Source organism: Manacus vitellinus, unplaced genomic scaffold (assembly GCF_001715985.3).
Source record: "Manacus vitellinus isolate BGI_N305 unplaced genomic scaffold, ASM171598v3 scaffold_5_pilon, whole genome shotgun sequence".
NCBI lineage: Eukaryota > Metazoa > Chordata > Aves > Passeriformes > Pipridae > Manacus > Manacus vitellinus.
In genome coordinates, this window is record NW_021940682.1 from 5014836 (window position 1) to 5039009 (window position 24174).

A 24174-nucleotide genomic window follows, 5' to 3' on the forward strand; every position below is an offset into this window, starting at 1 on the left:
CCAGCCAAAGGCAGCCCTCTCCCCCATCCTCGGCGTGGGTCAGGCAGAGGTTTGATGGATTGCAATCTTCCTCCATCACGGTCAAAACAAAGGTCACGGCCCGAGGAAATTGCAAACAACTTTTGCCCACCGGCCCCGGAAGAACGGGTGCACTCATGACAAGGGGGTGAACTTTTTATGATCTCTCCACCCCGGCAGCCTCTTTGGGAAAGGAATTTTAAAAAAGTGGCCAGGGAACATGTGGCCTCCGGGAGCTGACAGAGGGAGGAGGGGGCAGCCCTGAAACGCTGCTCCGGGCCCATGGCAAGCCCCTGCCCCTGCCCCTTGCCACCTCCTCCCCTTCCTCCAGAAAAGCTGCTCTTGTCTCTTTGCTGCTGGGCAAATACGGGGTCCATCTGGGGACCAGCCTTTAGGGCTCTTGTTAGGGTCCAGAAAAGCTTTATATTTTTCTGTTAGTGCCTGGGAGACCCTGACATCCATTATGTGTGTGTATAAATATGCAGGCACCAACGCTGCACCTCAGACTGAGCTTATGGCTGGGAGCAAGGGGTTCGGGTCTGTTCCCAGCTGCCCCACCAGGCAAATGGCTTTGCTTTGCCTTCCTGTGCCCATGATTTCTCCACCAAACAAAAACTGCAGCAGCTTTGAGGGCTGGAGGAGATACAGCAGGGTCCCACCCCTCCAAAGACCCCCGGCTGCTTGGAGAAGTTGCATTTTACATCCCAATGTGGGACAAAAATCAGAATTTCGAATTTATGAATGCATATATTTTTCCTAATACTTATAAGCAAACATTAGAAATTGTTTCAGCCCAAATCCGAGTCTTCCTGAGCTACCCCAAATGTCTTAGTCCTGCCTTTCTGTGCAAGGTAGTGTCTCCCATGCTAAAGTTGTGATTAAAAGGAAAATTCAAGATGGGAACTTTACCTGCAAGAGTCTTTATTTTTTGGGGGAAATATATAAAGCCAACCCTCCCCTTCCAAAGAAAACCAAACCAAAACAAAAAAAAACAAACAAAAAAAGAAAACAACAAACCATTGATGGGTGCAAAGGCACTCTGTGTCTTCCCCCACCACTAGGTAACCCCCGAAGATGCATCATCCATCAAATTTAGCAAAGCCTGCCCGGAGTCTGAGTTCTCCCCAGGGGCTACCCCATAACAGGGTGGGGGATATGAAGGGCTGCCATTTATTTCCACATCCAAACTGGGCACTAAACAAGTCCCTGTTGAAACTGGTTCATCCAATCCATCCCTAAATCAAGCCTACATGAAGTACTGAGTTGCTTTGAAATGGCTGCACAAAAAATCTGGGTTTGGGAAGCATCCCAGCTCTCTGGGAGAAGGAGGCTAGAAGGAAAGTCAAGAGTTTAAAGCCTCAGTCTAAGAGCTCAGGAAAGCTCACTCTGAGCAAGGGGTAGGGGTAGCTTTGCCAACCCATGGAGGCAAGGAAAGAGGAGAAGAATCAAGAATTGTGGACAGCAGAAAGTAGAAAGAAAGGTAGAAAAAATAGGGGGATTCGTGGCTTGGTCTGATGCCTCCTGTTACCCTCACGGCCTGTTACCCTCATGATAGCATCTCATCAAAGTTAGGATGTGGCATTTCCCATAGCACAGATAAGCTTTGTCTTTGCCTGGACTGCAAGGCAGCTCTAAAAGCTGCCCCTTCCCCAGGACTGGTTCCAATTAGTGCTGACTCCACTCAGTGCTGGCTTAGCCCCAGGATTAAAAATCTTCCCGTGCCAATCCCCTCTGACCCAAACACTTCCTGGGACTGATAGGGCGACCAAATTCCTCCCCTTCCTAAATTGGACAGCTTGCTCTCATCACCCCGAACTCTGGCTCCTGCAGAGGGGAGAGGGGGAAGGGGGTTATGTGACAGAGAGCAGCCCTTCATCCTCCCCAGGAGCAGGGAGCCAAGTTCCTCGGACAGCCTTTGCAGGGCCTGGAGCTGCAGCCATGCTGGGGAAGTGCCCAGCTGGGATGTTTGCCCTGGGCAGCAGGGGCAGGCAGCTCTGACACCCAGCTGGTGGTTTTGGGGTACTCAAGATGTCATCACATCTCAGGCTCCTCCCAGTGCCCAGGATGGGAATGTGCTCACACTAGTTCTTGCTCCTGGGAGCTTCTTGCATAAAATATGCAAGTATGTGGAAGGATAAGTCACTCTCAGACCCAGCCATGGAGGTGAGGCCCCGGGGCAGGGATGCCCTGAGGATTTAGTCTGGCCAACTAGAAAACAACAAACCATTGATGGGTGCAAAGGCACTCTGGTTCTTCCCCCATCACTAGGTATCCCCCAAAAATCCATCATCCATCAACTTCAGCAAAGCCTGCCTGGGCTCTGAGCTCTCTGCAGCTCACTTATCTTCGGAAAATGCTGACAGCCTCAGGGGATGAACTCTGCTGCTTAGGGCACACAAAGGGGAGCTGTGAGGACAGGATGAGGCCCCTGGTTTGGTCAGCAAGCGTGGGGTCCCGTGTCAGGGACAAACATTTTGTAAGCATCACTTTGCAGAGACAGCTTTGGTACTGAGAGCATGGGAGAGAGCTTGCTGGGCTTGGGAGCAGCCCCAGCCCCAGGGAGGCTCTGGCAGGAGGGGCACATGGAGCCCATGGAGTGAGCAGGCTGCAGCTGCGAAGCTGTTTCGGCAGGAGGAGATGTGTGTTACCAGCCCTGGAGGAGACAGAGGGAGCTGTAGAGGAAAGGGAAGGGGCCTGCAGTGTGCACCCAGAAGCCTTCGTACCCCCAGTCTCCTGCTGCTCATCCCCCCATGCCCTCTTTTGCTGGCACCAGCTTTTAAGGATCATTGCTTTGATTTTGTCCTGATGCAAAGCTGCTGAATCAGCAGAACCGAGCAAGTTATTTATTCAGGGACCAGCTGAGCAAGGGCCAAGTGCAAGCTGCCTCCATGCACCTACAGCTGGCACCTTCCAGCACGAAAACAGTACAGCCAGTTCCCTGTGAGAGAGAGCCAAGTTGCCTTTAAACGCCTCTCTGCTGGGGGGGCTGCGGCCCCTGCCCCATCTCACATGAGAGATTTAATAAACAGCAAATGGCAAGTGACCTTTTGGGTCCAATATGGATTTGGACCACCGTGCATGAGCTTGAAAGGCTTCTCATTCCTCCAACAGCCCCCGAGGGGGGGGCTCATACCCTGTGCTGCTCAGCATTAAAGCAGCACAAAGGGGAACCACACAGGCTACACCAGTTCCTCTTTCGCAGCAGCATCGCTCCACAGGCTTTACTCAAGGGCAGGCACTGCTTTTAAAGCACAGAGGCTTCACACAAGTGTGGGGGACCGGACTACCTGCACCCCAAAGCCACGTGGTGTTTTGGGGAGAGAGGCAGGCTTTCCAGCACACCTGGGCTGCAGGAAAACCCACAGCCCACCAGGGACTTCGGAGGGAAAGCAGTGACACCATCGCATTTCCACAACTGGGTTGTTCATAGGCAGACAGCTGTGCTTCAGAACGGGAAATGATCCCAATTAGCTTTCCAGGTGCTCTCTTGTAAATGGATTTCAGGTGGTACAAACGTGTCTGACTGCAGTTCAGGGCTTTGTCTCTGAAAAAAGCCCTCTGTGTTACCATCCCACCCCCATCCGCTTCCCCTCACAAAGGAAGAGGAAGACCATCCAGGAGACAAGAAAACACACATACAGCAAGGGTGATTGCTATTTTAAGAATGTACTTTATACAAAATAACCAATTTATATGGAAATAAAATCTACAGACCTCCAAGGATCAAGATTTTAAAAAAGTTCTTTAAAAAAATTACCCAACACACAGTATTAAACTAACTATTGAGGTAACTGTCGCTCTTGGGGAACAAAGGTAATCAGCAGACCAAGACAAAATATACACAATATAAAAATAAATAGCATTCCCCTTTCCAGTATTGACCAGGAAAGTTCACACAACTTTGCAGCAGCAGGAGAGAGAAGAGGATCCCTGACACTGTGCTCTACGGGATGGGAAGGGAGGCAGGGGTGAGAACCAGGGCTCCTGGGCAGCAGGTGATGGGAGAGGTGCAGCACCTGAGCTCCTGCTGGGGAAAGAAGTGCTGGGGCGAGCAGCTCCAGCATGAACTCCTTCTTGCACTGAGAAACTCAGGCTATTAAATCCAGCCTTCCATAAACAGCACGGGCAGCTGCCCAGCCCAGTTTCTACTTGAGTCAAAGACAAGCAAGACCAGTCTTTGAGTGTTACATCCCACCCCCAGCAAGGCGTGCCAGTGCAGAACCCCACGCAGGTCAGATTCCCCCACAGAGGGACACAGGCAGAGGTCGTTTTCACAGCTTGGTGTGGGAGGTCTCTGCTGCAGCATCAGCTCACCCTCCTGTCGCCCTGGGACAGTTGCAAGCAGTTGACAAGGGCCAGGCTTTTGCCCCATGGCCTCTTAGACCCCTCCCTGCCCAACAACAAAAAACACAGCAACATAAGAACAGCCTCACCCAAAAAAAAGAAAGGCCCCCGTTTTCTCCTTGTGCCCCCGACAGATTACATTCTTTACAAACTTACAATAATACAAAAAAACCCAAAAAACCAATGTTACCCAACTTCAGAAAAATGAATGGACATAGTGGCATCGGCTCTCCTGCCTCCCCATCAATGCCAAGTGAAGCAGCAGTGGGTCACTCTCCTCCCCCAGAGGCATTAAATCAGTGGTCCACCCACCCCTTGCTCCATGGCAGCAACAGGCAACCCCTCTTTACATATGCTCTGCTTTGTGGATGAGGCTCAACTTTACCAACTTGCTCCCTCCTCTTTCTGCCTTCCCTAACACAGAAGCAGCAACCAGCTCTCTCAGGGCCACCTAAATCAACCCGCCAGTCTCTGGGAAAGCAGGAATGTGGCACAGATAAAATGCAGGGCCACAGAAAGCACCTTGCTTCCCATTGAAACTGTGAAGCCTGGCAGCTTCCATAGCCATCCACTCCGTGAAACAGCGTGGGAACATCAAAGTTGCACTGCTGCACATTATTATTGCTTGGAAAAAGATCAGGCAGCAATGTTCATTGATAGATCATGGAAGAGAGACAAGAGTTTTCACAGTTGTACAGAATATATTTTTTTAATCTAAACCCCCTTGGAAGTAGACACGCCAGGACCATGTGTTGGAACCCTGCAGAGGGACCAGGAGCAAATCCTTGTGCTGGCAGAGGGACAGACGTCGCTGTGCCAGGGTGGCAAACCCCAGGGGCACACGAGAGAACACTCGTGAGCCACTGAGGACACCTTAATTTCATGAGGAGAGTAAATGTGTTCTCCCCACCTGCTGTCTGTATGCCTGTGCAGAGGAGACAGCTGGCAAGTTCAACCTTCTGCCCTTGTGCTCGCGTGGGCAGTGAGCTTTCATCTCTGCACTTGACAGCAACCGACTGCAGCGAAGCGAGCAGAGGGAAAAGAACTTGAAAGCTAGGAAGCAAGGAGAGGGAAAGTGTTGGCATATGACACAAAAGGGGATCAGAGGACTTTTCAGACTACAAGTTGAGGCCTGAGCTCCTGTAGCTGCCTGGCTGGCTTCAGAAAGGGAGATCACTCCTCTGCCATGCTCCAAAATGTTTGAGAGCACCAGGTGTCTGTGTGCCTCTTCATCATTTGATGCCCAAAGGAGTCCTTTATGGCTGTCTGGTCCAACTTTGTTCACAACAAGGGAATTTTACCCACACAGAGCCAGTTCCACTTTTATTTAGAAGATATTCCACTTACTGCCCTTCTGCTAAGTGAGCCAAGTATTTCCAAATAAAAGGGGCAAAGGACGGAGGGGCTTGCCAGAGTTAGTGAAAATCTCAGTTAAGCCTCAGCCCTAATTAATCCTTTGTCCCCTCTTCCACTGGTGGACATAGCCCTTGCTCTCTCCTGGATGCACAGTCTACTTTGATATCCATGCTTCAAAAAGAGGAAGACCTTCGCCAAAAGAAATCTAGGCCACTGCTGCAAATGAAGGAAAAGAGCCCTCAGTCAATGCCACACCAGCAGTGTTAAATCTACAAAACGCTCCATGGTCTCTCAAATCCTGCACGTGAGCCGAGGCAGGACAGTCACCAAAAAGAGAACAGCACCAAAAAGAGAACAGCACCACACAGCTCGCTACAACCTCTGCTTCAAAGGTACGCTTGGATGTTACCATCTAGTTTCAAATAAAACCTCTGTCCTGAACCTCCTTGCCTAGGGGTGGACTGAGCCTTGCTCTTGTCATCCCCAGGAGCTCCTACGGGGAGACAGCTGGAAGTGGGTCCCTCCCCAGCTCTTTTTCAGAGCGGGAGGTGGGCAGCAGGCAGGGAGTGAGAACCGGAGCGCGCAGTTCATTATGTGCCGGTTAAAAGCGTTTTCCTTCCGCATGGGCGGCAGGGGTCCTGCCAAGCCCCAGTGTGCTCACCCCCATCTGTATGTTAAACAGGTACAGATGGGGAAAGGCTGGAAGGTCAACGTTTGAGATGCTTTCTCGGCTACAATGAGCACACGCTCTTAAAGCTTGTCACATGGCCTGCAGCTGCAACCCCACTTTCCCAGCCTGCTATCTCAATCTCGGCCTTACGGAAAGGATACGGCTCCCACACACCTGCTCTCCAACAGCCAGCACCCGACTCAAGGCAAAACAGGAATTCTGCAAGAGCAAACTTCTCTGCCACCGATGCACCGCAGTAAAAACTTTTTAAGGGGTTGCCCTGATTAAGTGCAGGCCCAGTTGTGTGGTTGCTCTGCAGTGAGAGGAACCAGGAGCAACTACACTGTCACAAATTCCCCTGCTGTTCTTCTCCAAGCCACCCCTTGGGATGACACTTCTTTGTCACTCAGTTCAGCACCTTCTCTGAAATTCCACAGTTCATACAGCAACACAGTCTTCTTGGAAAAAGAAAGCAGAACAAAGCCATCAAGAACAAAGAAACAGCCCTAGTTGAACACAGAGATGCACAAAAGCCTGACAGAGATCAGTGGAGGAAATAAAGGGAGGTTGTTTTCTAATTATACCTTCATTTTAAATGGAGAAGTGTTGGGGTGAGAAGCTTCAGGAGAGCTGCCTCAGTCAGCGGAATGAAAGACAGCCTCTGTGACTAGCTTTCAGATAAGACATCAAGAAGCTGATAGCTCTCCAAGACCCCGAGAAACCACACTTACAAAAATATACACAGACGATTTGCTTCGGAAAGTCTGCATGGGAAAGGCATTTGGCAGACAACAAAGAATCAGCAGCTCTTCCAAGAAAAGTGTCTCCATGTACTTTAAAGTCACAAATCCAACCAGTTGGGCCTTGAAGCCTCAAATTTACTTTCCCCTTTTGTCCTCTTCATTGCAGGCTGGTGCCTTGGATTGCTACTGAGTGGTTTGGTGGGATACACCATGGAATTTACAGACTGCAAACTTCTGCTAAACACAGCTAAAAGTCACTGTGAAGCCTCAGTGACTGCCCTTCTAGTTGAATTGCCTGGGCCTGTCCTACTCTAAGACGTCCAAAGCTTCAGAGTCCCTGGGGTAGTTTATAAAGCAGCTTTTACAAAAGCAACTTGATATCTTGGGAGCTTGGGAACACCACACACCACTTACAGAGGACAAGGTGGTGGGGAGAGCAAGATGCCAGAGTGGCATACAAAGCCAGAGTGGCATACAAAGCTCTTCTGAGAATATTGGAAATTTTTGTCATGCTTCAGCATGGCCAACATCATCTTTGTTCTGTGTATTATACAGTCTTGTTTAACATGAAATCCATAATTATAGCAAAATACATCCTCTGTATGGAAAAAGTAATAGCTACAGGAAACTTTACAAAGTCACCAGCTCAGGATGCTTTCTGAGAAAGGACCAACTGGTAATATATTGTGCAACAACAATGCTGGGGGGGTGAGACAGAGGGCTTCCAACCAGTGACTAGAATTTCTCTCTATTGTGTTAAAATATTATTCTGAGCTAAGGTTCCACAACCAGCTCTCCATCTCAGCATGTCCTGTCCTCAGGATAGCCCTATCCCTGTAGCCCAGCCATTGTTCCCCCTATGCTATATTAGTACTTTTCTAATAGAAACCATCTGTCCTCACAACAGCAGCTTGTTAGTCTCTTTAATAAGAATTACTGACTACATCAAAAGCCATTTACCTAGAAACCCTCCCAGGAGGAGACAGCTTCACTACTGTCTTTTGTCTACCACCTGCAAGACAAATCTTTCCCCCAGACTTGCATTATGTCGGGTAAGGGAAAATATCTTCCTGTTGCACACTCCATACAGGTTCCTCGGGGTATCTATCACTGTCTAACACTCCACTGTGCTCTCCAGGCAGACCACAAGCAATTCTTGCCTTTCTTGTTCAGCCCCTGTTTTGGCCTGGGCTTGGTACTCATCTAGACCCTGTGACCACTAGAACCACGTTTTCAGTGCCAGTTCCAGCTGAAGTGTGCTTCAGCTTGCTTGGGGACTTTTTACAGCTTCTAAAACCCTCCTGTTCCACAACGTTCACAATGAGCTGAATGAAAGGCACTTCAAATATTTGGGTGGCTGTCTGTGATACAGAGGACACAGGCTGAAGTACGGCAGGGATTGTTTGCAGGATCTACATTCACATTTCTAGAGTTTTGAATACTTTGCTACAAGTTATATTTTACCATTTATCTGCTTTTAAATGTACAGTGAACCCAAGATTATTTTACAAGGAGAAGCAACTGTGTTCTTGTTTGTCCCAGGTTTATTGTCTTGAAGAGCAGTTCTACTTGCACAGTTTTTTATAAATACCTATCACTGCTTCAGTATCTCCTTTCAGTGAAGGACTAAGAGCTGCCTTTGGAGCAGCTGGGGCACCTCTGAAAACCAACTACCAGCTGAAGAGCCAGCAGCAAACCCTCAGATACGGGACAAATTCAGAAGAGCCATAGCATAATGTTCTTGGCTGGGGAGAGCACTTCTCAGTCAAAGGACAACCTTCAGGATCATCTATTCCAGTTCATATCAATCCACCAGTGACAACTGCTCCCTGACAGATGAACGCAACTGAAAAGAAAAACCACACCAAAAAATCACCTTCCTTTTCCTAATGTATCCTATAGATAGATATTGTAAGTAATTCACATTACACTGACATCTTCCCTTGCAGAGGAACCAGCTGTCCCAGGCAACTCACTGGCCTAAGCAGCCAGCAGCTACAGTTCACATGCTGGCTGCAGCAGTGGGTGAGAACTGCAGCTGTAAGATGAATTTTAACTCCTGTTAGGCTTGGAAAATGCCTTGGCCTTACACAGCTCATCAGAGGCAAAAGTACTGCAGCAACAGAGCAGTGAGGCTCATTGGTAAGAGGGCACTAACACAGCAGTCCTTCCATGTTCTAACTATTTCAGGAAAGGGTAATTTCTCATCTTTTAGGCTTTGTGTGCTTCCAAAAGCTTAGGACAGAAGGAGTAACGACTCACTCAGATGCTACCTGCCATTTGCTTGAACAGCTTTGCCAGCACATGGTAGATCTACACGAAGTAGGACAAAGGTGGTGCAGTCACGGATGTTAAATCCAGCTAAAGATTCAGGTGATGGCACCATCCAAGACAAGAAAGCAGCCAGAAGAATTCTCCAGAAACCTGGAGACAGTCCCTCCCCATGCTGGTACCACAGACTAAAGGGCATGCTGCTCTGTCCTCCTTCTGCTGCTGCTTGTGCTCTTGCTAGCATACTCTATCTGACACACTGGCACATCCTCCTGTAAACTGCACCACTGTCCCCACCCCAGTACAACCAGGTTACGGTCCCAGCAAGTCTTGCTGCCCAGCCTCGTAGAGTAACAACTCCCCAGCTCCCCCAAGAACAGCCAACTGTGTGTGCCTGTTAGCTTTAAGATGTGAATAAATGCAGATGAGAGTCCTGCCGAACTCCTTTGAACACCAGTGGTTGTCAAGATGCTGGCACACAGAGGTTCCACAGTACAGTACTGAGAAGAGCCCCTGCAGACTGTGCACAGGGAAGCTGCCACTAGTCCTGTAGGACCTGCTGCTACATCATCAATGAGGACAAAAAAACCACCTCAACTCGAGCACGCAGCCCTCCTGTCCCCCAGCCCCTGAGCTGTGCCACCTTAACACCTGACTTTGAACCAGTGCTTTCTGATTCACCTGCAACTTGTGAATGCCAAATCCAACTCCACAGGCCAACAAATGGCTCACACTGCAGTAATCCTACCATTCCCCCAAGGTAGCCTCTTGCTCCTCCTCCTTACCAAGCAAGAGCGGTCAGGAAGCCTGTGGTACTTTCTGCTTTGCTGCTGCTAAGAAGTGAATATAGCCCAGGGTCAGAGAAACAAAGGTGGGGACTTGGCTCCTCTCCTCAAGCAGCAGGGCAGTACAGATTTGCACAAAGTTTGTTTTACTGGATGGGTGCTGCTGCACCCACAGCTGTGCTGGTTTCACCAAAATAAGTCTTAAGATGACCAGTTACGCCATTTTCTGTTTCCTAGAGCACACATTTCTCCTATCAGAAAAAGGCAGGGAGAAGGGTCCTGTACTAGCAGAAGGGACAATGCCATGAGTGTCCTGCCCTGGTTTCAGTTCCTGGTCCTGGTTTCCTTGTTCCCCCATGATGACAGGAGCTGGAAGTGCACTCAGGCCCTGGATCCAGAGGAGTGGAGATGGGGGTGAGAAGGGAAGGAGGAAGAAGGCAAGAGAAAGTGGAGGACATGTTATACTCCTGAGCAATTCATGCTATTAAGTCAACCAACTGTCGGGTCATGTCTTGGTTGCAGAGGACAGGAAGGAGGACAGCAAGTCATCCATCACACATTCCCTCGCCTCTCCCCGGTCCCCCCTGAACCCTCACCCTATCCTGAAAGATTTCAGTGTGATATGATTGTAAACAGTTAACGATTCCTCCAGTGCTAAGCCCACTACAAGCTGGGCCCACTCCCTCCCCCATTATGTACAATACATTCACCAACAACAGAAATTTATTTAGAAAGGCAACAGGTTAAATTCTGTAAACTGGATCCAGCTCCAAAACACACACGTTAATACTACAAGTAAAATTTCATCATCGTCCTCTTCCACCCTGAAAAATATACCTGAGTTTAGCAGTCAATGAAAGTTTCTGCCCCCACCCCCGCCCTCCCCACCCGAAAATTCCCCCAAACCCTGAATGAGACGCAGTCTCCGGTCACGGAAAGCCACTAGTTTTGCGGTGCTTGCCCTGTGGTGGGGAGCCAGCTGCTCGGCTGGCTGGGGCCCAGCACCGCCCCGGGTTTCCAACACAAAAGCCGTCACGGCACCATGTTCCACAGACCCAGGAAGCTACATGCTGCTCGGGCGAGGGGAGGGTGGGAGGAAGGCCTGCCCCTCCTCCTGGGTGTCCAAATCATGTGTGGCTTTCGTCTTCATGAGGTCCTTCCTTCCTTGGACTAGCTCTGAAAGAGGAAGAACAAGGGTTGGAAGCTTTAACTGGCAGCTTTAGAAAGGAGTGACCTCATGATTGCATGCAACCAGTTCAAAGGTAGCACTATCAATCTGCCTAGGTTATGTTTTGCAGTCAGCTAAGACTTTAGAGACATTCTCAACTCCTTTGCATAGCAGTAGTTAATTTCCCAGCTTCCTCCAGTTCCTCCCACTCTAATCAAACACTTTACTCCTTTAATCAGTGGGAAGAGAAGGACTTGCATTTCAGCTCTGCTCTCTCTAGCAGTCCTTACTTGATCCAGAGGCAGCACTGGTGGTTTTTGTGATGTCAAATCTTCCCGGGACATTGTTGCTGTAGGCATCTTCGGGAAGGGAACTTGAGCCTGATGCATTTGCATTCTGGAGTCAGGTTGAATGGAGAGAATTTTAGCACATGAATATCAGGAGCAAATCCCTACTCTTGCTTCAAACTACTTCATTGAATGCATACATACAACATTAGCATACAAGCATGCAGCCTTGTGTATTCCTCCGTCTGGTTTCCCCCCAAAACACAACCCTTAATCCATGCTACTGCCCCCAAAGGCTTAGCTGTAATCCAAGTTCCCTGAATACTAGAAGAAGGAAGGACTGTCATGCTGTGACAAGGATAAAACAGTAACAATTGAACAGTAAAAACTGAACATGCAATTTTTGGAGAAGCAGAATTTTCCACTTGGGAAAAAAAGATGATATGCACAGTCTCAGTGAGAAGCAACTTTCTGTGAGGGAAATTTGACATAGAGAGGAGGAGCGAATCAAGAGGAGGGGAAAAAGAAGGCAGCATTAAAGGAGTTCATAACAAGAGGCCAACTTCCAATTTAGTCAGCTACTCTGCCCCACTATAAGCAAGATGAAATAAAACACTTGCAAAGAAAATGGCAAGAGTACATTTGACTAAGAGATGCACAACCCTGAATTACACATTAACAAAACACTGTTAGATGAAACAAAGTACTGATGTGGGGATGGATGGGGCAGGCTAACAGGCTCTCCATGATTGTTTTAAGGAGATGCATTGAGACACTCTCTCCATCTTAGGAGAGCTCTTACTCCAAGGATCTGAGCCACCTGTTAGACTTTCAACTTCATTTGCCATTTCCTCTGACTTCAAGCCACATCCTTTCAAGGATATCCAACAGTGACTGTCACCCAGGCATCACACCCCCCTCCCACCTTGCCTTCTCGCAGAAAACACAGTCTTACCCCGAGGGTCTATACAAGTCCTGGGGTGGCCCCCCCATGCCACCTCCACTGCCTCTCTGCTCCATCAGCAAGGCCTGAAAGTGACCCATGTTCTCTTCTCGGCAGCGGTACAGGGGGCCCTCCTGAGAGAGGCCGTTGGCCTGGCTGGAGGCTGGATGGTGAGACGGGTGGGCATTCATGGGCGATCCATATGTCCTGGGCTGGAAGTGACTGGCAGGATGTCGGGATCCATAAGGAGAGCCAGTTTGTAGCATTACCCCATGGGGAGGGAAAGCAGACGGGCCAAACCCCATCCCTGCACTCAGGTGAGGTGGGGGTGCTCCGTAGAGGAACTCCCCCGCTGCCACCGAGCTTTGCCTCTTTGTGGCTGCATTGTGGTTGTCCAAATCAAGAAACTCTTTGGGACTCTCTGATCTTTCCTGGGACTCCTCGGACTTCTCATCTTCAGGTCCCAGATCCTGCCCGTCACTTGGAGAAACCTCTTTGGCACTTGCTACGTCCATGCGGTTGGGAGAGGCCAGGGCGGCGCTCAGTGCCTCGCAGCCCTGCAGGCCGCCCGCGGACCCCCGCTCTGGGAACGGGGCTCTGGCCAGGGGCGGGTGGGCACTGGGATGCCCGCTGGGGCTGGCCTGGGGGTGGAGAGGCCTCTGCCAGTCCGAATATCCCTGTGGGCAGGCGTAGTAGGGCGGTCGCTGGTAGTGGTGGTAGGAAGGTTGAGGCTGTGGCTGGTAAGGATACGGCATTCCCTGGGGGGGCCGGTACCGCGGGAAGACGCCGGGGTGGGCGCTGCTCGGCTGGAAACCCCGTGGGGGAAAATGCTGGGGGTGGGAGGCAGGAGGAGGTGGCTTCCCGCCCATCACCGGGCCAAAACCCTGCAGGCCTGGGTTGATGTGGTACCGTCCAGCCGAATTCGGGTATTCCAGACCAGGCATGTACAGAGGGTGATACTGGTTGGGGGTGGCTCCCATGGAGCCGGCATCCACACCAGGAAGGCCGGTGCCCTGCCCCATGCAAGGCACGGCTGCTTCAGGCAGAGTCTTGCCCCCACCACAGAGGGGCTTCTCCAGCAGGTTGGCAGTCAGCCCCTTCCCCTCGGTGCCGGCTGCCGGCCCCTCGCCCGCCGCCCCATTCTGAGGCAGGGGACCCCCTCTTTCGGAGGCGGGCACCAGGTCCCTCACGCAGCCTGGGTCACCGGTGTAGCCGCTCTCTGCTGACCATGCACCTTTGCTCTGCCCTGCCTTCAGCTCGCCCTTCACACCAGAGCCATCCGCCTCCCCATCCGGGGGCAAGGCGCGCCTGGCGCACTCCATGGGCAGTGGGGGCTTGGGATGAGGTAGGAGTTTGGCATAGGCTCCGTCGGGAATGCTGATGCACTGAGCCTTCTCGTCCATGCCTGCTGGTGTCTCCACTGAAAGAGAGAGAAGAAAGTCACACACCGGTCTAACTGGAAATCGTCCCTCTCCGCCTAACACATGCACATGCCTGCTCATGCTCACCCAAAACACACATGCCAAAGAGTAATTCCTGCCAGGTTAACCAGATCTACCAAACCTCTTTGATTGCTGACCCAAAGTTGCTGGGCAGCTCTGCCAAACAAGTCCCTAACAACTGGATGGAGAAAGCATTCCACTTTTATGCAAATGAAAGAGAAAAAGGACTGACTTTCTAAAGCTGTGCAGGTCCTTCCATTGTCACTACTCCAAAGCCTACAATGTCCTGTTGTCCACACAAACCTCTCTACAGGGCCGTTGGAGCATGGCATCAGCACAAGTGCTCTTCTCTGGGGCTGCAGCCTTCCTTCCACACCCATAACACAGTTTTTCCTTCAGAGATCTTTAGCAATTCTGAAGTGCATTTTTTTTTCAAATTTGGGTGACCTTTAGTAGCTGCTCCTTGGGAAAGAGATCTTTTGAAAACTACTCGTGAGGTTGCACCACTCCTGGAAAGATGGCACACATGGGCTGAACCCTCATGACATAGACACTGCAGTTTGCAAGCCACTGCTAAGTCACACCTCCACTGGAGTAACATGGCACGTGCGTTTGGTCTGACACACGGGGGTGCAGAGGCTGCCTAAAGGAGAGGCAGAGTTGGGAAATACCATAGTGGGGTCCACATGACAGCAAGATAAGAAGTCAGAGTAGCAGCACTTTGATTTGATGCTGCCTTGCCCCTTCTGGTCACAGAATCATAAAATGGTTTGGGTTGGAAGGGATCTTAGAGGCCATTTAGTTCCAACCCCCCTGCCATGGGCAAGGACACCTCCCAACAGACCATGTTGCTCAAAGTCTCATCCAGCCTGGTCTTGAACACTTCCAGGGATGGGGCATCCACAGCTTCTCTGGGTAACCTGTGCCTGTGCCTCACCAGCCTCACAGAAAAGAATTTCTCCCTAATACCAAATTTAAACCCACCCTCCACAAACGCCATTTGCCTACAGCATGAGCAGAAGCGCTGCTGCACACCGAGATGCTGCTGAGCTGATCGCAGCCATATTTTAACCAACTGTGGTTTGAAGATGAGAGTACTCTGTCCTGCAATCACTCAGCGTCCTTCCCTGGTCTCTGTTCTATATCCAGCAAGTTAAATTATGATGATAACTTTTAAGCAATGCCACACAAGGAAAGAGTTTCCTCTTAGTGCAAGGCACACAAGGGATTGATAAAAGATACAAGGGTTTTGATCTCTAGTTTACCAGCTAGAATTAATGAAAAAAAAATTTTTTTGATCTCTGCGTTATTTTGATCTCTACTTTAGGTTTTATTTTTAAGGTTGGGTTTTTTTTCTTTTTTTTAATCTGTAGTTTACTAGATAGAACAGATGAAATTCAACTGGAAAGAAACTTGTGAGGGCACACACGAGACACTGCCATCCCACATGAACCGATACAGCTGCTCAGGGGCTTTTGGGCAGTCCTGTTGTCCGAAGATTTTGTGATGTTCAGAGCTCACAAGGCAGATGTGCATTTCAGAGGAGAAGTCATACTGATGTACACTTAAAGGAGTATATTTAATATATACTCCTTATATATGTAAGCTATTTCATACAACATCTCCGCTCCTTACCTAACTCTCTGCAGATCCCATTTTTATATTAACTCCAAGTGAGCTCTAAAAGCATCACAGCCTATGCTTTGCATTTCTACCCCATGGCAAACTGATAACTTGCAGGTATAGCTGGGACAGAGAGGACTTCTGGCAGGCTACAGTGAAACAAAACAGCCTAGAAAAATCTAAGTGATGGATGGATTAGAAAACGTATTCCAATTTATATATAAAAAAATAAAAAACCATGTAAAAGCTGCGTCCCTCTCAAGTATTTAATCAAAATTTGAATTATTTTCTGGGATGTGCAGGCAGCGAAAGTCAACAATACCAGTGGGCACTCAAGGGTTTACCTTGGTTGCTCTCCATCTCCATGGTCTGCCCGGTTGGATCTTGCGAGCTCCCGTTTCCCACGACAGGTTTTGGGGGCTGCACGCCGGCGGCGGAGGCAGCGTGGGCCAGCTGGGGGAAGGGTCCGGGGAGGTGTGGCGGGGGCGGCTGGCGAGGGTGGTAAGGCACTCCCGGCGGGCACACGCGGGAGGAGAGCTGCTGCATGGCGATCATCTCCGGGCTGTCCATCATGGAGTCCCCGCCCTGGCACCCTCTCTGAACCTGAGGCGGTGCCCCAAACAGAGCGGCCGGTGGCTGTGGCATCCTCTGGCTGGCGGCTTTCCCGGGCGGTCGGATATACCCTGAGGGAGGCACCCCGTGAGGTAGGAAATTCGATTGCTCTGACCACTGGCTGGGAGGCAGCGGCGGCCTCATGGCCCGGGGGTCCATCATATGACCCAGGGCACGTGGCTGGAGAGAGGGCCCTGGCCCCATGGGCACCTTCTCCTCCGGCCCCATGGCAGCCTGGCCAGCGGGGCCGTGGCTGCCATTCCACAGGGCTGGGTGTGCGCGGTTCAGATACTTGTAGGGCCGGTACATGTGCCCCGGGGGGACCTCCGAGCCCTCCGGCGGCCTCACCGGGGGCCCGTTGTGCCTGGGCGGGAGGAAGCCCTGCTGGAACTGGGCTGGCGGGTAGACGGCGTCGGGCGGGGGGCCGCTGACCCTTCCCAGCTGCAGCGTGCCCGGTCGGGGGCCGAGGCCGGAGACGTGGGTGGGTCCCGCGCACGCCTGCTTCTCCGGAGTGGCCAGCCGGTGCCCGCGGTGCTCGCTCAGTCCCACGGCCGGCTGCAGAGGAGGCAGGGAGAGAGAGAGACATGAGGTGGGTCTCAGTGAGAGCTGTCACACCTGTGGGTCCTGGGGTGCTGCAGTGTTCCTTACCTGCATGGCAAAGTGCTGGTGCTGCTGGACCGGGTCTCCAGGATGGGGCTCAGGCACTCGTGGAGAGCCGTACAGCTTCGTGGGATCCGACCCGCGCAAGGGACCAAACGTTCCTGGCACGGCTGGTCTCTGGGGGACGGGGAGGGGTGCAGGGAGGAGAAACAAAACAGCGTGTGAAGCACAAAAAAGCAACAGAAGAACCACAGGCTGGGGGAAGCCAAGGCTGGAGGTACCACACGGATGAGCAGATGGACTTTTTTGGAGATACCACGGAAAACCTGTAGACTCCCTTCTAGGAGGTGACACAGCTCCCTTGCCAAAGCCACTCTCTCACACCCCAGTCACTCACCTCTGCTTTTAGGTTGCAATACGCTCACTTGCCACTCAAGTACTTGGGAGCAAGCAAGAAGACTGGAGAGGGCAGTGGTTTGCTCCAAGAAGAGGAGTGAACCACAAGACTATGGAAGCAGGAAAATAATGAGGGAATGTGCTAGACTTCCTTCAAAATACTTGATGCCTCCAGCTCTCCCTACTGCCTGCCACTATCTGCATCAGAAGAATCGCTCTAAAAATTTTGTCTGATCTCCAGCTAAAAGAGCAAGGGATAGCCTGGATCTCAGAGGTGCAGCTGATACACCACACCACCATTACCACAATCAGTGGTTAAAACAGAAAAGGCAGTGAAGGATGTGTGAGGAACAGCCCAGACGGGAGGCAGAACAGGTGGCATTCAGAGAAGAAATGCTGGGCTAAAGATAGGTCACTGCTGCAGTCCAGGGTGGCCTTTGTTTGATTTAGTTTACTGCTTTTATAAATACTCAAGGCACGAAATGCAGTAGTACACAGATGGCACAAAGTTACCAGGCATCTGTAAACAATTGAGACAAAAGAAGACCAGCTTGTTTCAGCTTCATAAACTGGAGGTTAAGAGAGGAAATGTGACAGCTTCCCATGCACAATGGGGTAAAACTTTCTAAGGAGAGAAGAGAACTGGGGAAACCAGGGCTGGTGCAAGACTACACAGGGACATGCTGGCCATGGGAAACGTTAGGAGATTGTTCCCAGCTCGTATGGTGAAGACTGAAATTGTACCAGTTTAAATCTAAGTGCTGGAAAGTTTCACTTGGAGAAACCACAGCCCTGACCCTTTATCTCTGGGAAAAGGTCCCTGCCAGGCAGTAGGGATTTCACAGTAGAAAGTTTCATTCCCCTTTCATTTCTCCCTCCCTCCACAGGTCTGATGGGCGCAGAACAGCGGAGGCTGGTCCTTACCATCTGTCCAGGGTGTGGCACAGGGCTGGGCATGCCGCCGTACTGCAGGGAGCGGGGGAAGCCTCGCCCGTTGGAAGGGCCCACCTCCCGAGTAGTCTGCATTGGGTTGCCACTTGGGTCCTCTACAGAGGACGAGGAGAAGGAGGAGGAAGAAGAAGAAGAGGAAGAAGCAGGAGCCCTGGAAGTAGCTCGATATGGTGGAGGTTTTCCTCCATTTTCCAGGCGTTGCTGTCTCTTGCCTGGCCCGTCTGGGTCTCGCGACCGAGTCCAAACACTGCCCGTGCTGGAGCGGCCGGTCCGCCGGCTCCTCTTCTCTCGTCTCCCATCTTCTCTGATCCAAAACTCTTCATCTGTGTCTCCATCTTCCCCAGGGAAGTGCTTCATCATTGCTCGGTGGAAACACCTCTCTAAGTTGTAAGCCATCTTGGTATATTCTGCAGTCAAAAAACCCCAACAATGTCAGGAATGGAGCCTTACAGAGAGAAACAGCTATGCAACATCAGACTTTCCCCATCAGATGAATCATCTCCCCTCCTCCAAGTTTCTTTGAGGAAGACTTTTGTTTCTAACTAGTTGGCTTTGGTTCCTAAACTTCCATAAGCAACACAGATCTGTTCAGTAACCCCACCAGAGGACAGGCACATAGGCATGACAAAGTATCACTGGCAGCACGGTCTGCGGAGTCAGCATTAACTCTGTTCCAGAGGAGTGCCAAGAATTACATTAGAGGAGCACTACCTCTGCTCAGAGAGATGTGTGACCTGCACAGTGCACAGTTAGCCAGCAGAGTGCTGGGAGAAGAAATGTGAACTTCCAGCAAGGCTATTTGATTACGTTCAGAGGCTTTTCTTGGACTCCTTCGAATCTCCGCTATAGGCTACAAGACAGAGGAAAATCAGCAAACACATTTATTCATGTACAGTTTCTAAAGCATTTGCTGGCCCTGACATGAGAGCTACTGCCAACACCAGAGTCCCCAGTGCACCATTTCCACAGGACAGTCCTGCTGAGATGGGCTTCTACTTTTCGTTGAGTGGGTAGGAAGGAAAAGACATGTGAGAGGTGTTAATGACAAGGCCTTGAAGCAAATGACCTTCCAGTTGGTTCCACTAAACTAACCCTGAAGTTCCCTGGGGGACAGAGCTCTCTCAGTGGCAGTGCAGGTATGCTTTTACTTGCAGCCAACAGCAACAAGCTGATCAGTTCCTAACTGTTATCCCTTTCAAGGTGTTGCTGGTGAGACACAGTCTGCAGTGATGACTCACCATATGGGAACTGATTTCTTACCTAAGTAACATGCAGAGTTTTAGTTTTTAATTGGCATGGCAATTAAACCCAGGATTTCTCATTTGCAGACTCATGTTGTTCATTCAATAGACCAGGAACCTAAACCTGACATTTTCCATCCAAAGGACTACAAACCTGGTTCACTCCTCACTGTAGTACTCAAACACTAGGAGCTAACCAGACTCCAATGCTTTTCAGAATCTGTGTTAGTTACTATGAGAAAAAGGGGCACACAGCCACACACAAGCACACGAAGGAATGAGCTCAGAAAGAAACAGACTTTCTTCTCTTTATATGTTCTGCTGTCACCATCTACCAACATGGCAGTCCTTAGTATCCCATGCCCAGCCAAATTGTGCTAAAAGCCTCACTAAAACCCCAGGCCTTATTACTCAGAAGCTCCTACTCTTTCATCTGGTCTCCCAAAAATATCCTGAAAGAGAAGAAGCACAAATCAAGGACTGGTGAGGAGGAAGAGATCACTGCTTGCTTTGACTGAGCACTGCAAATAGACGAATTTATTATCTTACTGCTCTTACCACTGCCTTCACCGTTGTACTTAAGACAGTTCCTGAACATGGTCTTCATATCACCCACAAATTCTTCCTTGGTGCAGTACTGACCTCCATTTAACTTCTTCTCCATGCTAGAGATATCCATGGGGGCCTGAAATACAACCAAACCTCCCTTCAGTGACAGCAAGCATAGTGGGGCGTACAAAGTTGGAGCTGTAGCTTCCTCAGAGAGGGGATGGGGCAGCAGAGGATGCTCTCCAGAGAGGAAGCCTCTCATCTTTGGTTTTCTTGACTTGTAAGGCTAGAAAGGACTACTGGAGACATGCAGTTTGAGAGGTGAGACTAATACAGCCCACAAAATATCAAAACACTTCCAAAAAACTGCCTCCTTGCATCAGTCAAGATGGCTGGATCACTTTCCATACCTTAATGATCTGGTAGTAGTTGGGAGCATAGGATTCATCAACAGGCTCCAAGAAGGGCCAAGAGTCCTTGTGAGCCTTCACCACATCTAGAACTGGAGTTAGCAAGAGAAAGGTGAATGGTTACACACACACAGGGGAGGATTTCACTTTGAGCAAGTCACGTAAAGGGGAAAGCTGGGGTAGGACTAACCTTTGTACATGGCTGTGAACTCATCATCCAGTTCATAGCTGCAATGAGAAGCACCACAGTGAATATGCAGACCAAGGACATGCTCTTGTACTTCATCTTCCCTTCCATCCATGCACAGTGTCACAATGCTGACAAACAGGCCTCATCACAAACACTCCTCTCACATGGACCAAATTCAGATGTTTACCACCTTACTCCTCACTGTTCTCTAACCTCACCTCTCCCTCCTCACTCCTGTGAATGGTTACACTCCTCTCCTTGCCATACTCACTACTTCAATGCACTCACGTGCTGCAATGCCCAGTTGGGTACTCACATATCCTTGGTCCTTCGCTCTTCCCTGGAAGGGGAACTGGGATCCAGGTGGGACAGCTCAGGAGGAAGCTCCTTTCCCTGCGCCAGCAGCCAGGCCCGCTCTTCACGAAGTTTCCTCCTCCTGGCCCGTTCTGCAGTAGGGAGAGGTGAAAAAACATTCAGCACTACTTGTCAACTTCTTTCAGGGAAAAAGAAGGCATGTCCTGCAGCTCTCAAGAACTCCAGTGAGATGGTCTTGCTCTTTTGGCAAAAGCAGCAACAGCACAGGAGCAGGTGAGGTGAGAATGCAGCGCACCATCAACACACCTCTTCACTCTCCCTTGGTTTACCATCACCGATTTTGAAGCATTGCTGTGACACAGATGCTCCCCTAGGCAGCTTCCAGAAGTGGTGTGGTACAGAGAGAGAAGTTCAACCAGACCTAGGCATAGAGCTGGCTTGTTGTTACCTTCCTTTAGGTGCTTCGGCTCAGGCAGGTAAACTCAAGGCAGCTGGTTTTGCACTGAAGGGGACAAAGAGCAGTGCAGAAGGAAGGGTGAAGTTCTACAAGCTAAGTGGCAATGAGTAACTGGGGACATTAATATCCTCCATGATCATGGCTAGCTTTGGGAAGGTTGCTCAGGTGGGTCTTCATGGCCAGCAGCCAGAGCAAACAAGCTGCCACACAGGAAGACCACTGGGACAGCTTTGATTTAAAGAGGTGAGAGACAGGAAGAAGCAATTCTAGTAATATAACCTGTGGTTTGCAACCAGACAGCTGGCTAACAGATTGCTTCATAATAGAAAGTTTATGGGCTCTTATGAACCTCATTTCCTTTCTCTTATAAGAAATCTGAATTCATTTGACTTGCAAAACACCTGTGGTTGGACCAACCTTGCATAGGAGCAGAATTCTGTGAAAGTAGTGTTCAAGGGGAGATGTCACAGGAGTAGGACCCCTGAAAACAGGCCACATCAGGGAACACCCAGAGAGAAAGAAAGATGGAGAGACTTGGCTAACACCCTCTATCAGAAGCTTCATATTTGGAAAATGTCGAAGACTCAGGAAGTACCAGTTCTGGTGGAAAAATGTTAATTTAATGTCTTACTCTGTCGGTCAAAAACAAACTTGGGATAGCAGCTGAGGGCACAAAAAATGTAGGAATAGCTACAAAGTGGTTATTTATAGGGACATCCATGGTCAGATATGTCAAACATTGGTAAAAGAAAGCCTGAATTTCCTGTTAGAAGACTCTGGGCAGCACTGAAGTTGGGAGTATAGGACTTGGTTCTGAGGTGTCCTACAGAATGTAACAGCATCTATTATAACATTTCATGGTGATAAGTTCAACATCCAATTGCAGGTAACAGAGATTATCTGAGTCTGTCCAAGCACAGTTCAGTACTTCATGCTTCTTTCCTAAAATTAGCATCACTCAGATGGCATTGCAATGAGAAAGCTGAGGAAAACATGAAGCAATAATTCGGGCAGCAAAAGGAAAATCTCATGGCAACAGCAGCCAAGAGGTAAGGTGATGTAGATTTTAGAAATCCTCCAAGGCCTGCCAAAGATGTGACTCGGTAAACTGACAGGAATTGAGGAGCGCTACCCTGGTACCAGACTGGATCTCAGTCAGGATTAATGGCAGGAACCTCTACCACAGCTAGTGATTAACACAGCATGTTACATATCAGGCAGAGCTCATTCTCACACTGTTGGCCTGGGTTGAGTCCTACCCAGCAGTTTTAAAATCTAAACAGTGCCCTAAAAAGTACCTCAACCAGCTAGAAAGTCATGTTTGTGAGAGATTATGACAAAGCAGCATCTGGAAAGAGAACTGAGAAACTCTAACCTGCTGTTGTGGTAGAAATCTAGAAAGCTGCCTTAACTCATAAATTCAGGAGACTACAGATGGGCCCAGCAGGAAACTTGCTACCTGGGGTGTGCATTGGAGTGGGGGGAAGTGAAATCTCAGACTGGAAACAGGAACGTGTTTTAAAAAACAGGCATACAGTTCAAAATTGAGAAGAAGGTGAAGTGCTAATTAAGTTCATCAGAGAGCAGATATTTCACCTTGTATTTCACATCATTCCTCTACAGAAGACCTAGGACTAGAGATGAGTTTAAACCAAAATAAAAGCACCTCTGCCAAGAAAAGCTATGAATGTATGCTAATTTCTTTGAGTGGCTCTGGTATCTTTGAATCAGATGATGTAGTGATTGCATTTACCCAGAAAAGGAAGTGGCTTATCCCAAAGCAAAGCCATGTTACAGGAACATTTATCTTTGCAGCTCCTCTGGAACCTCAAGATTAATTTTGTCTATACAGATGAAGAATTAAAAGCACAGAATATGCAATTTTCCAAGGTGAAACAGATATCTACAGCAGATATGGAAGGTGGATGAGTCTCAGTTTAAAGCACTGGATTAGCTAGGACTGGCAACCAGGAATATATGAAGGCCAAGGAAGTAATTGGATTTTCTAAAGGTTAGAAAGGTAAGCAGGTAAAAAACCCTATTCTTAGATAACATCTGGCATGCTACCAAACATCTGGTAGCAGACTGTTTCATCTTGGAAAGTTTACAAGGTTTGCATGAACGTAATCTTTTTTTCCTTTTCTGATTATTTATCCCCTTAAGGACTCAGGATACTGATATTGCCACACACTACCACCACAGCTTTCTGAAGATGCTCAGCCTTTCCCTAGAACTGCAACAGCCCAGCCAGTCACTGTAGCAGAAGCAGCAGCTCATGGAAGTCCCGTAAGGGAGGCTGACAGAGAGAAGGTGGTCAGAAATGAGCCTGCTCTGACACCCATGCCTACATGCCACAGCTGAATGCCTGCTGTCTGTGCCTTGAGCTGATGTATTAAATACATTAAATACATTTGTTTCTTGCAGAACAGTTTAACTCAGCATTTAATTCATAACCAAAAAAAAAAATAATCAAACCAACATGTGAAGTTGCCACCTCTGGTGTTCTGGTAGCCTGGTCCCTTCATCTTTAGTTCTCCAATTGGTAAGGCCAGGAAAAAAATGTTACTCTTGCTACTCCTATGTTGTCCCCTTCCCTTTCTCCTCAAAGGGAATTCTTCTTTCATCATGGACTGGGCCAAAAGAATCAAATGCTATTCAGCAAGAGCAAATCCAGCTAATCCTGCACACAGGGAAATCCATAAGGAGGCAAGTGGGGAGATGGAAGAGAACTGAGAAACAATGTGATAGCAGGAAAAAAAGCATAGCTGAGGGAGAAAATAAGCATGATTTGAGGAAGACAACA

The 24174-nt window shown here is 49.4% G+C and overlaps 1 protein-coding gene across 2 annotated transcripts in view; it reads right to left on the bottom strand.

Moving 5' to 3' along the window:
- Positions 1 to 3706: 3706 nt before the first annotated feature.
- Positions 3707 to 24174, bottom strand: part of LOC103754935 (cat eye syndrome critical region protein 2) — a 51852-nt gene continuing 31384 nt past the window's right edge. For both annotated transcript variants that reach the window (XM_018080745.1, XM_018080746.1), the window contains 10 exons: positions 20916 to 21045; positions 20600 to 20637; positions 20410 to 20501; positions 20009 to 20135; positions 18183 to 18616; positions 16911 to 17039; positions 15995 to 16817; positions 12598 to 14005; positions 11646 to 11751; positions 3707 to 11363 (listed from right to left, as the gene is read on the bottom strand). In XM_018080745.1, coding sequence (XP_017936234.1) covers positions 11358 to 11363; positions 11646 to 11751; positions 12598 to 14005; positions 15995 to 16817; positions 16911 to 17039; positions 18183 to 18616; positions 20009 to 20135; positions 20410 to 20501; positions 20600 to 20637; positions 20916 to 21045 — 3293 coding nt within the window. In that variant the 3' untranslated portion in view covers positions 3707 to 11357. The remainder of the gene's footprint in view (positions 11364 to 11645; positions 11752 to 12597; positions 14006 to 15994; positions 16818 to 16910; positions 17040 to 18182; positions 18617 to 20008; positions 20136 to 20409; positions 20502 to 20599; positions 20638 to 20915; positions 21046 to 24174) is intronic.